The sequence below is a fragment of the Siphateles boraxobius genome, unplaced genomic scaffold (genome assembly GCF_051911475.1).
Source record: "Siphateles boraxobius isolate OS27281-9 unplaced genomic scaffold, OSU_SipBor_1 6, whole genome shotgun sequence".
Classification (NCBI taxonomy): Eukaryota; Metazoa; Chordata; class Actinopteri; order Cypriniformes; family Leuciscidae; genus Siphateles; species Siphateles boraxobius.
Window position 1 is genome coordinate 37588350 of NW_027509186.1, and position 14162 is coordinate 37602511.

General features: G+C 38.1%; 1 protein-coding gene across 1 annotated transcript in view; it reads left to right on the forward strand.

Moving 5' to 3' along the window:
• Positions 1-1909: 1909 nt before the first annotated feature.
• The window catches only part of LOC143715395 (uncharacterized), a 113982-nt gene continuing 101729 nt past the window's right edge, over positions 1910-14162 (forward strand). Inside the window, exon 1 of the mRNA XM_077207150.1 lies at positions 1910-2210. Within this exon, the coding sequence (XP_077063265.1) occupies positions 2003-2210 (208 nt within the window). The 5' untranslated portion in view covers positions 1910-2002. The remainder of the gene's footprint in view (positions 2211-14162) is intronic.

Here is a 14162-nt window from a genome sequence, read left to right on the forward strand (position 1 = left end):
GTGATTCTTTTAAGGTTCCCTATGAATTAATTAATATTTCCTTTTGAGCTAAATTGACCTGTCTGACCTCTACACATATTACACATTTTAACATGATGGTCCTTAGGCCTGTCGCGATAATCAATAAATCAATTAATCGCACGATAAAAAAAATGAGCTCGATAATTTTTCCGGCCGCGATAATTTCCATTTGCATGCTTATTTTGTTTTCCTCGTCTCTCTCTCTCTCTCTCTCTCTCTCTACCAAAGAGACTGGATGACAATATCAACGCTGACCGCCACACATTGATTTTCGAATGTTTTTTTTTTTACTGAGCCTATTTACAATCGTATTTGATTGCAGAGCGCCGTAGCGCGTACATCTCTCTCTCGCGCGCGCGCTCTTTCACCCTCATATGAGCCGTCTATGGCTTAAATCAAACTTCATTCACGCACACATATATGAAACACTTGTCTTGCATACACATATATTAAGTAGTCAAACATACATGTACAATGCTGAATGCTCAAACAAATACATATGAAATGCACAACAACGACACACCTAAAGTCGCTCACGCACATACACGCAAACTCTACGATGCGCGCACACACACACTCTCCACGCACATCATATGAGACACGCGTGCGCACAAAAACTCTCCACGCACATATGAGACGTGCGCACACATAGACATCATATGATGTCTATGCGCGCACACACACAAACTCGCGCACACTCATATGAGACGCGAGCGCGCTCACACACACACACACACACACACACACACAAACTCGCGCACAAACTCAATGAGACGGAGCACACACACAAACTCTCCGCGCACATACTCATTTGAGACCGGAGCACACACAAACTAGTGCACATACTCATATGAGACGCATGCTCACACAGTAGGTACATGATGCATATGATTCTCAGTCTGAACCGAAGTCACACATTGGTAAGTGCATTTTTTGTTAACAGAGACTAAGACTCCATTGCTTTTATTGTTTTTGGTTGTTTTGCTCATTTAAATAGTCTTTAGAAATAAAAGTTTATTGATCTTTGAAAAAGTGTACCTGCATTATTATGCCATTATCATTAATTTAGATGAAAATGGTCTCAGAACGAAAATATTATCGTTTATTATCAATATTATCGTTTATCGCAATAATTTCTTTGACAATTTATCGTCCAGCAAAATTTGTTATCGTGACAGGCCTAACCTGTTATTTCTCTCAGACGTTGGACAAGCATTAAACAAACCTTTTTTTTTAAAATGCAACTGCATCCAAATCCCCTAAAATGACTTAAATTTAAATATAAGTAAAGTAATTGAGTAACTTCTCTCTGAATTTGGCAGATCTGGTGTCCATCCCACAACAATTCACCAATAATTACTGCGAATAATTCCCATCATCGTACAAGAGAAGGACAAACTCCAGGAGTAGCAGCTGAAATCTGTGTGACTGTTAAAGATGGATTTTATTAAAGAGGAGATTGAAGACATGTGTGATCCAGAACCATCCAGAATAAAACATGAAGATACTGAGGAACAAATAGGTTGGTGTCCATTCTTGATTCTTCATTGTTTTGGTAACTGTGAAATAAAAATAATCAGTATATTAATGAACAATTCTATAGAAATGCTTATGTAATTTCAATCGTCATCTTTTATGTACTTTAAATCATAATCTTGTAGGATATAACAGTTGTCAAACTCATTTTGATCATATTAACAAGAGAATGACAGAACTAAACTTTGCCACATCAAATGTCTGATACTTGATCTCTGTTGCTTTCTGATATTAACCCGTAAGCCCTGAGGGCATTTTAGAGTTGTTTTTTCTGAGTGACATAAACAAAACTAAAGACTCATAACTCCAAAAGAGTCAAAAGGTATTGTTTAATAGCACACTTTATACATTTTTTGAAAATATACATTACATCGTACATTACACCGGCGATACACTTCGGGTTTAAGGGGTTAAATCAGGGTTCACTTGAACTGATTCTAATTTTATGTTTATTTTAGATCGGATGGAAGTGAAAGAGCAAAGACAAGAACTGGAGGAATTTAAGGAGGAACATTATGACTTTAAAATTCAAGAAACAAAAGCCAAAAAGCTGCACACCTGCACTCAGTGTGGAAAGAGCTTCAGTCAAAGAGGAAACCTTAAGACACACATGAGAATTCACACTGGAGAGAAACCGTATCCATGCACTCAGTGTGAAAAGAGTTTTTCTCAAGCATCATATCTAAACCAACACCTGATAGTTCATTCGGATGAGAAGCCTTATGTGTGTTCTCTCTGTGGAAAGAGTTTTTCACGACTGAACTGTTTTAAACTGCACCAGAAAACACATAATGACGTGAGAGATCATGTGTGTTATGACTGTGGGAAGAAATTTACTACAGGTGGCAATCTGAAACTGCACCAAAGAATTCATACTGGAGAAAAACCTTACAAGTGTTCATATTGTGACAAGAGTTTCACTCATTCTGGAAACCTGAAATCACATGAGCGACGTCATACTGGAGAGAAGCCGCATTACTGTACTCAGTGTGAGAAGAGCTTTTCTCAAGCATCAAGTCTCAGTGTTCATCTGCGTATTCATTCCGGAGAAAAACCATTTAACTGTGATCAGTGTGGTAAAGATTTTCATGCATCATCAGATCTAAGACAACACCTAAAAGTTCATTCAGATGAGAAGCCTTATGTGTGTTCTCTCTGTGGAAAGAGTTTTCCAAGACTGAGCAGTTTTAAACTGCACCAGAAAACACATAATGACCTGAGAGATCATGTGTGTTGTGACTGTGGGAAGAGCTTTACTACATCTGGTAGTCTGATACGGCACCGAAGAATTCATACTGGAGAAAGACCTCACAAGTGCTCATATTGTGACAAGAGTTTCACTCAGTTGGGAACACTGAAAACACATGAGCGAGTTCATACTGGAGAGAAGCCGTACCAGTGCGCTGATTGTGGAGAGAGTTTTAGACATTCATACAGTTTTCTCAGTCACATGAAGAAATATCATAAGTCAAGGGTTTGAAATTAACGCCAAATGTGGGTGTTGTAAACTTCTTCCTTCTTCACTGTAGAAAAACTCAGAAGCGAAAACCAGGAGACTTATTTAAGCAGGATTCTTTATTTGCTGTAATCTGCTTCATACCCAAGTCAAGTCAAGTCAAGTCTAACTAAGGGAACTTTACATTGTAGTTTATATACATTTCAAGGGGGAGGGATTACATTGTGATGAACAAAGCATGTAAATGAGCTGAAACATGAGAACAGAACGGTGCAGGACTTCTCGCACTGAGATAAGAACTCCAAGACAAATGGTCTCAGTAATAAAATAGCAGGTGTTCAAACTTGCTCAGCATGACTCTTCACCCGGTAAAACAATGAGAACAGGAAAAGCCTAGCCTTCTCGTACTGAGGTGGGACAGTCAGGAATATCCCGCTGGGAACCCCTACCCTTTGCAGAGATTTCCTGGTCTCATCATTTATAAACTTTCTCAATATAAAATACTATTGTATTGAAAATCTAAATTAAACATTTAAATAAAATTTGTAATCCTACATTTCCCCCTTTGAGAGTTCTAAATAACTCTCACAAAATACAAATTTAGACACTTAAAAGTTAATTCTTGTAACTTGTGGTCGTTACAGGCACATGCTTCTGTGTTGCTGTTTCTGCAATTGCATGCTGACACAGAGACAAACATGCAATTTTAGGGTCCGTGACGTTCTTAAGGGTAATAGTCTTTTCTGTTTGGAACTGTCATTTCTTTGTGAGGGGCGCGAGTCATTTGTTGAATGAAACACTTGATACTGTGGACGCATAGATAGTACGCTAGTAGAAGAAACAAGAGCAGAATTGCTATTTCCTTTATTCATATCCACAGTTTACCTAACAAGTTTCCGAACCATGAAGAATTATCTTCAGTCATCTGGTGTAATTTTGCTGAAAGATCAAGAATGTCTTGTTGGATTTTGTTCAAGTTCTCTGTTGGATCCATTAAAACTCGGTGCATCATTCAGGTCCGATGATGGTGCAGGCTCCTCCTTGCGTTGCTAGAATGTAATCCAAGGCCACTCTGTTCTGTAAGATCATTATCTTGTGCGAAGCGAGAGTGTCTGTGATGTTACTGGTACGACAATCTTGGTCATGTTGATGGATGACTGAAGGTTTCGTATGTGAGTCTCTGCGTTGTGTTTTTTTTTTTTTTTCGTGATAGTTGGTTCGGCAGTGAGTCTAGTAGTTTTCTTGAGGTTTTCTTGTGGCTTCATACGCAGATGACGAGGTCAGTGCATATGGGTCCCGGACAGTCATCAGTGATATCTGCACAGAGTAAGACAGAAAACAAAATACAGGAGAGCAGTATATGTTCATACACTAGGGTTGTAAACTTTTCCGAGTCTGCTAGATAGTAGAGCAGTATTTGTTCAAACACTAGGGTTGTAAACTTTTTCTGAGTCTGCTATTGTTGTTCCATCTTTCCCTATTTCTTAATTCCTTTGACACCTAAGGAACAGTGAGGTAAGGATGGACTAGTGGATGGGGAAGGCCTATGAGGGAGTCTTCACCGCAGAGTTTGACCCACGAAACCTGGTGCATTCGGTTCTTCTCTGGGCTCCTCAGTGGTTCCGTGTCCTAACCTATCCCTGTAGGTGGGGGAAACAACTTTACAGTGTGACATTAGTCCAGGTTTTTCCTTCCCTGACACAATCCTGTAGCTGCTGTAATCAACATCACTTAATGTGGTCCATGCCACATAGGAATTACTTTCAATTACTTGAGCTGAACCGTCAACAAACAACTCAAATTCTGAATTCTCTATGGGAGTTTCTTTTACTTCCCTCGAAGGTGTGTATGTAAGCGTAACACAATCATGAGTCATTTCTCCTTCATCCTCTAACACAAATTCAGTCATTGCAGACATCATACATGAGGATGGGTTTGTGACAGGTGCACATTGTCATTCATCAGTGTGGACACTGCATGAAGGCATTTTACATTTACAGTCTGACCTAACACCATTACTGATGAAGGGCCTGTGCTGTAGCATAACATTTAAGGCTGTGAGTTTACTTAACCAGTGTTCCCCAAAGGAAGGGTGAGACTGTCACTTTCCTTTGGCTCTATTAAACAAAAATAAGTCTTTCATCTTTGTTGTAAGTTACTGGGGAAATTAAGCACTCACAGCCCAAATAGTTAACACGTCAACCAGCTGCCCCAGTTTAATGATGAGGGGACGGGCTGCTTCAGAGTAGCAAGCAGACTGAGTAGGAGCTGAGTAACATTGTTAACTTGTTTAAAGTTCTTTTTGTTTTTCCTACACTCTTTTCCCCAATGTCCATGTTTACCACAATAATAACAACTACTGCCCTCTCTCTTAGGACATTTGTGTTTCTGTTGATTCTCTGTGTTGACCTTAAAGGATGCTGCTGCAATTTTTACTCTTTCCTTGACATCAGAGTCTCTTTCCCATGCAGCCAAACTGTCTAGGTTGTTTTGTATGGTTCTAGTGGACCATGTTAAGTCTAAGAAAGGCAATGCTTTTCTATGTTCTGACAAAAGACCATCAAACCATCTGCGAACTAGGGGACCATTATCTTCTAGCACCTTCTCTGAAGTGTCAGCTATACCACTGTATGCTGCTGCTGACTGACAAAATCTTTGAGTGTACTCACTAACATTCTCAAGTTTCTTCTGTACACACCTAGTGATCTTTGACCAGTCCATGTTCGGTCCAACAATGTTCTTTAATGCTTTCAGAACTCCCTCTCTCAATTCATCTTTTCTGGCATGTTGTAGTTCAGAAGTAACAGCAGACTCAAAACTGTTGAATTCAGATTCAGTTAGAATTTGTGACATCAGCTGTGTGACTTCTGCCAACGACATGTCGTAAAGATGCATTTTACTGATCAATGCCCTTCTAAATTCAGAAAAATATGTGCGCACTGAAGGTAAGCTTTGGGATAGTCTTTCTATGTCTCGAGGTCCGAGTGCTTTAGCAACACTTTGGTTTTGGACAACAGAAGAGCTGGGAAGAACACTTTCAGTTCCCTCAATTCCCTGAGATTTTCTTGTGACACATACCTTTACTGAATCTACAGGCTCATCAGTTACTGATTGAATGGCTACATCTGTTTCAAAGAAAGCTTTTAAATCAGGATAAATCTCATCTGACTGTTAGTCTTCTGAGTCACATTTGGTTGAGGCCTTGTTATGGCCCACCTTAGTGTGCAATTGTTTGTTCTGTTCTTTTAATTTAGCTATACACCTAGATTGTTCTTGTGCAATGGATAAGCTAAATTCCATGTGACAGAAAATAATGCCTTTTATGTTTCTCTTCCTGATACATGCACCCAACACCTTCTTGCATTCTTCAATAGACCATACTTTTTCTGGGTGAATACCAAATTTCTTTCTCAAATCTAATCTGACTGACTCAGTCACTATGGAGTCCATCTGCTCCCCTAACAATGACCTGAACTCACTGTCTGTCCATAAAGGAGTAGCGAGACCACCTTTTTCTGTTGTGGGGATTAGTCTAGCATTCCTTCTAAACATTGTTGTGAGTTTTCTTTGTTGCCAACACAAACACACTAAAACTTCTATGATCCACAGAGGGTACACTCGTTAACACAGATTTCTGTTGTTAAGCTAACTTTCTCTGCCCGAAGCAAAGGATACACAAATTACTAGCAATTTATACTAAAATCTTCCCTGCCTGAAAAAAAACCTTTGCCATTACAATATTAAAATGTACGTTAATCTTCCCTGCCTGAAAACAGAGGCTACAATATATTAGAACTTGATGCTAATCTTCCCTAACTTTATAGAGGATAAAACACTTCCCTGGCAAAGCAGAGGGTAAACAGTATTAACATGTACGTTAATCTTCCCTGCTGATAAACAGAGGATACATTCTATCTCTAAAAGCAACTTTAGAGGATAACTTTAGTTAACAAACCCTACAGCTGTCTGTTAACTTCTTCTCTGATGGCACAGAGGAATAACAGATTTGTATTGGTCTTCAGCGGTTCTTTGAATAGAGTGAAACTCACCAAATCGTTCGTTGTATGGAAAAATTCCATCTGGTAACTCAGTCAGAGATCTTTGTTGAGCTTGGTTCTGGAACTCAGTCAGCTTTGTTGAGTTCTTTGTTGAGATTCAGTTCTGTAACTCAGTCAGCTTTGCTGAAATCTTTGCTGAGATTCAGTTCTGGAACTCAGTTAGCTTTGTTGAGATCTTTGAGCTTTGAAAAGTTCATTCTTTGTTGAGTTTCAGTTTCTCAATCCGGGTCACGGCACCATCTGTTGTAAACTGCTTCCTTCTTCAGTGTAGAAAAACTCAGAAGCGAAAACCAGGAGACTTATTTAAGCAGGATTCTTTATTTGCTGTAGTCTGCTTCGTACCCAAGTCAAGTCAAATCTAACCAAGTCTAACTAAGGGAACTTACCATTGTAGTTTATATACATTTCAAGGGGGAGGGATTACATTGTGATGAACAAAGCATGTAAATGAGCTGAAACATGAGAACAGAACGGTGCAGGACTTCTCGCAGATAAGAACTCCAAGACAAATGGTCTCAGTAATAAAACAGCAGATGTTCAAACTTGCTCAGCATGACTCTTCACCCGGTAAAACAATGAGAATAGGAAAAGCCTAGCCTTCTCGTACTGAGATGGGACAGTCAGGAATATCCCGCTGGGAACCCCTACCCTTTGCAGAGATTTCCTGGTCTCATCATTTATAAACTTTCTCAATATAAAATACTATTGTATTGGAAATCTAAATTAAACATTTAAATAAAATTTGTAATCCAACATGGGTAAAAATAAGCTGTGGCGGTAATGCGGTCAAATCACTAGCCAATTTGGCGAGTTATTATGTCTACTCACAATGTTCATTCCTGTAACCAAGTGTTTATTCCTGTTACTATTTTTTTTCTAAAAAAATAGTTAAACCACTGTTTTTATCAGTTTTGTTTGGTTCATCATTTATACAATTATTTAATAAATTAAATTATAAAATAAATTATAAATGTGAGGCTTCGGTCTTCTTTAGAATGAAAAAATGGCTTTGTGTTTCTTATTTAAATACAACTTTCCTTATTATATAGTGATTTTTTTGTCACAAATATAAATTATTTGAACATACAACCAACAATTTCTTTAAAATAAACACTTTCTTGTGGGGAAAACAAAGGAATTAATTGACATGCTTTTAAACATGCCTTTTAAATGTCACATGAGTTTCGGTAACAGGACTGAGAAAACATGCGTCCATCTTCTGCTTAGAAACCTTGTAAAAAATAAAATAAAGTTGCCTGAGATTGACCAATACACATTTTGAATAGTTAAATGTAGTATTAGATTCAGCGTTTAAAAAAATAAAATAAAGTTTAATTTTAAAGAGTTACAACAAGCAAATGTCACCCATTCGGTGGAATGGCCCATTCGTTTCTCTCGGAAATACGTCGCTACACTGAAATAAATTCGGTTGCAACTTCCGGTACACGGGGACTTTCAGAATATGCGGCCCCTTTAAGAAACATGACGCTCTGAGTCTGCGCACTGAGGATGCGCAGAAGACAGAAGCGAGAGAGACGAGAAGAGACCCAGGGGGGTAATCCATTCGCCGGAAACTGAAGCTTCCTCTGGGGGCCGCCATTGTAGCTGACTATCACCTGCTGTTAGCATTCCATTGACTCCCATTCATTTTGGCGTCACTTTGACAGCGAATAACTTTACATCTGAGGGGTCCAAAGACTACATTTGTCCATTATATATTTCTAAAGAAACACGACAATGTATAAAAGGCTCCATTACTTTGTATCTTACGTTATGGCCCCGTAGAAGCCGTTTGTGTAAAAATAGGCTGACGATTGCGTCATAACCACGCGACTTTGTCACACAATAGATATATTACCGCATAAACAGGAGGAGAAGCTTGCAGGCAATCTTTTACCGTCTAAAGTCAGCCCATGGCATAGATAGAGTCCATAAAAGCAACGCAACAAAATATTTCAACAACGTTTTTGATGAATTTGAAATAATTCGAAATAATTTGATATGTGGCAACTGAATACATATGAAGTAACATTTATCCACGAACTTTAACTTATTTATCTACTTCACCTATATTAACGGGGGATGGGGAAATTATCAGGAAATTATACAGGCAATGGAAGAAGAAAAAACCCATCTCAATGTCCCTCGCGGTTAACGTTGTTCCTTTATTTATTTACAGATCTACGCTTGAAGATGAATGTGATCCCGTTCGGAAGCCATGTACAGATGTCCTAGCCTACATAACGTGAAATAAAGAAAAACTTTTTTGTTCAAGTGTTTTTGATCATGATTTATTAGCCAAAACTACATGATTTATATTTTGGAATATTACATGGTCACATTGAATATACGAAAAAGACGCGAGGGGATAGTATTTTATAGTATGGTTCCTGGGCTTATATAGCTACTAATAAGTATTTTTTGGATAATAACAAAAACATTTTTTTTTTTATTATTTCGCATGTGTGAGAACTGAACAAGAAGTATTAGAAGAAGAACGTTCTCTTATCAGTTTTCGCGCATGCGTCGTGGAAATCTCTTGAACTCTCGTCTCAGGCCCACAAGGAAGAAAAGGAATAGTCGAATAAAGTCGTTATTTTTGTTTTTTTCCCCGCACAAAAAGTATTCTCGTCGCTTTATAAACTTATAGGTGAGCCACTGTAGTCACATGGAATATTTAGAACATTTTCTTCAATGACTTTCTGGGCCGTCAAGTTTCATTCCCTTAGGCAGCCTATGTAGAAGTGATCCACCTCTCAGATTTAATCAAAAATATCTTCATTTGTGTTCCGAAGATGAATGAAGGTCTTACGGGGTTGGTACAGCATGGGGGTGAGTAATTAATGACTTAATTTTCATTTTTGGGTGAACTAACCCTTAAATATTATGCATTAACTTAATATGGCGTACTGGCGTTACATTTAAAAATAAATAAATATTAAGCAAAATGCCAAAATAATTAATCAGAATACTTACCAAAAGTTGCTCCAGGTCACGCTTCACCGTCTATGCAAGATTAGGTGATTCAGATTTGTCTTGGCACAGCTACTAGAAGATTTACAACTGTCAGTCAGGTTGCTCACGTCACATCTACGTCGTCAAGCTCAGTTTGAGCCTGCGCAGTACGCTTGGCTATCAGGAAGTGAGTGCTTCTGTTGGGCTTCAATTCTCTCCGTTGAAATCAAGGGGGTCGCTCTGTCCATTTCTTTTACTGTCTATGGAAGAGACGAGCTGAAACTTTGTTCAGTTGAGACTGAAAGTGACGCTGTTAACGATCGTGAATGAAGGACAAATGTGGAATATTTTCTTCGGATGCCGTATATTTCCAGTCTGCAGGTGAGACATGTTTCCAGATTACAGAGTTGAACATTAACCAGCTCCTCGAGTTTGTGTGTTTATGGGTCAATGTAATGATATGCGTTGTGTGTCCTGGTTTATTATTATTACAGTGTAATAATATGTTGGTAGAGTGTTTTCAGAGACTCTGTTTAGGGCTCCAGACTAACTATTTTTACTAGGAACGCTGTTATCTTAACAGCGATAACTGATATTTTTTAGGAGCACAGGCTGAAAATTTACATTTTCCCCTGTTTTGACGGTATTACTGTTTAGGGCTCCAGACTAACTGTTAAGGGGAAGCTGTTGGAACCGTAACTGATATTTTTTAGGAATTTACATTTCCCCCTATTTTGACCACAAATGCATTGGTAATAAATAGACATAACGTCCATAAATGACAATACAGTTTTATTTTAAGTTTACAGGGCTCTAGTCTAGACTAACATTTGAGGGCAGCAGTACCGGAGCCACTAAGTTCTACAGAAAGTGGTAATGTTGAGCTGATAATAAAGCACTGAACTTAATTCGAGGTGTAGATAAAATTAACTTTATTATCATTCATAATATCTTGATATTAATTTATAAGCAAAACGAGGGAAAAAAAGATATTAGGGAGTGAATGTTTTGTCTATTTGTCTGTATTGGTTTTAATGCAATCTGTAGTGGTCCTAGTAGGTCTTGGTAATTTGCTTTCTTCTATTGCTGGCATGCTTTTTCTATTGGATACCATTAAGGACCAAAAGAACACCTTTGGCAACTTGTAGGTATCTACTGGACACCAGTATGAACCATTAGGACTCCAATAAATGTAGTGTTTCCTTTGGTTAAATGATAATGATTTAATGTACACACAATTAATAGGCTAGATACAATTTAATTGTATTTTTCGTATTTTCTGTATTTTCTAGTAAACCCTACATTATGGGGACAAAATGTCCCCACAAAGATGGCAATAACTGAAATCCTTGTCGGGACAGTTTTTGGTCCCAATGAGGAAAACAGCTTATAAATCAGATAAGCAATGTTTTTTGAAAATTTAAAGTTTTCTGTGATGGGTAGGGGTAAGGGGAAAGAATACAGTTTGTACATTATGAAAATCAATATGTTTGGAAAGTCACCATAAAACGTTGGTGACTTACGCAATAATACGATCCCCGTCCGGGAGAAGGTCTCTGCACGACGCGCAGGAAGGCATTTGAAACAACGCCTCGGAAAATTGCTCTTTTACAAGTGTCGCGGGGCGAACAGATGTAAAGATACTTATATATGTAAAGATACTGAATAAATAGCTCTTGGCCACGCCCATCTTGGCGAGCTCTGACGCGCGCGGGCGCGAAGCGCGCTCATTGGTCGCGCATTCAGAGTCGCCCCGTCATTGGTTCGAGCAAGTTGCCGCAGCGCAGCCAATGACCGAGCTTCCTTCGTTCATTGCTGTCAGCTGTGCAGCTGCAATGCGTTTTACATAAAGACTTCAGTATTCTCGAGAAAAGGAGTTTTCCCATAGCGTAAGCTACTTACGCAATACTCGTTCCCTCCTCTCAGGGAACCGAGGTTACGTTAGTAACTGAGTCGTTTGTAAATTATGAAAATCAATATGTTTGGAAAGTCACCATAAAACATAAAAACACCTTTCTGTGCACTAATAGCAACATTTAGTTGATGCACAAGCTACTGCCACTGATAACAGTAGCAACCCAGCAAATATGCCAGTGTGTGCCCACTGTAAGGGTGGGTTTTCTGTGGGACAAAACCCACACAGGCCCCGTCAGTTAGCCCATGCAGGGCCCATAGCAGTTTTGCACTTTTGAGCCCGATGAGGGTTTACTATATAGGTAACCTACCATGTTAACAGCACAGCACAGTACCGTTAAATCATTGTTTTAAGATTAGATGCCAAAGCACCAGGGTTAATCAAACAATTTTGTTTTAACAATCAAGTAAAATGTCATAAATGCCATTACATTTAACAGCCCATCACATAGGCCAACTAAAACTTCACATCGCCAACAAGACATGTACTGCCTTTACCTGTTGGCTTGTAGCTGTTTCCAGACCGATAAAGTCAGACAGACCATATTAGTACACCATTAAGCCTCAATAAATCACATAACTTATATATTAAAGCTGCAGTAGGGAGTTTTGAGAAAATGTTGACTTAGCCTGAAAATTTGAACAAGCACAACTTACAGGTCCAACCCCCTTGCTCTCTGCTGCGCTACAGCCCTCCCTCCACAGCTCCTCCCCCACAGCGGGCCCTGCCGTGAACGCGCAGGCTAGTAAACAGGACCACCGATGACAGCAGATTATAAACAGTTATGGAACATTCACTAATAGGGACGAAACATCAACAATATGCTTTACATTGACTATGGCCTGCCCATACTTTGACTACAAACTTGGTCCTCAAATCATTATGTATTTTGCAATACATGTAACTTTATAACGTTGCACTCTTTCTATAAGTTATAGCTACTAAGATAACGTTAAAGGATTAGTTCACTTTTAAAAAAACCTTTGCTGATAATTTACTCACCCCCATGTCATCCAAGATGTCATGACTTTCTTTCTTCAGTCGAAAAGAAATTAAGGTTTTTGATGAAATAATTCCAGGCTTTTTCTACATATAATTGACTTCAATAGGACACAAATGTTTCATGGACCAAATGACAGTTTCAGTGCAGCTTCAAAGGGCTTTAAACGATACCAGGCGATGAATAAGGGTCTTATCTAGCGAAACGATCGGTTATTTCAAAAATAAATAAAAAACGTTAAATTTTATAAGCACAAATGCTCGCCTTGCTCTGTTCTGTGATGCACGTTCGTGATCCTGTTCGAACTCGTTCATCAAAATGAACAAATCTTTTTTCGAGTCATTTGTTCGTTGAATGAACGAAATGACTCAGAAAAAGACTCGTTCAAAATGAAAAAAATCTTTTTTCGAGTCATTTCGTTCGTTGAATGAACGAAATGACTCGAAAAAAGATTCGTTCATTTGGATGAATGAGTTCGAACAGGAGAGTCACGAACGACAGTACGCGCTCGCGCTGTGCAAGAGAGGGGTGATCAGCGCGTACACGAGCGTGATTGACACTGCTAAGACATTCCTCCTGGCTCTGATTGGTTGTTTCTGACCGGGAGCGGTGTATTTGTGCAAATGGCAATAGGACCACAGGGAGGAGCCAGAGGAGCTTGATTTTTTTCACAGATTATCTGTCTCATATTCTACTGTCAGGACATAATGACAGTTTTAACAAATATTTGTTTACAAAAGTTACCTACCGGAGCTTTAATACATTCATAAATAACACTAAATCATTATATACTATAAATTGTATATTGTAATAATGAAGTTGCCTATTTATTAAATAAAATTAACTTATTTGGCACAATAAAACAATGATAATGGTTGATCATTGACAGTCCCCCCCCCCTCCCCCCATTATTATCATTGGTATTCTTCAGTGATGTATTTATTATTCATTTATATTATATTTTTTATTATATATATTATATTATTTATTTATATATATATATATATATATATATATATATATATATATAAATAACTATATATATATATATATATATAAAAATAACTATATATAAAGTTATATATATATATATATATATATAAATAACTATATATATATATATATATATATATATAAATGTGATACCCAAAATATAACAGAAAACATAAGCAAAATGTTTGTCATAATACAGTTATATGGTGCAAAGAAAGTTTTTGTAAA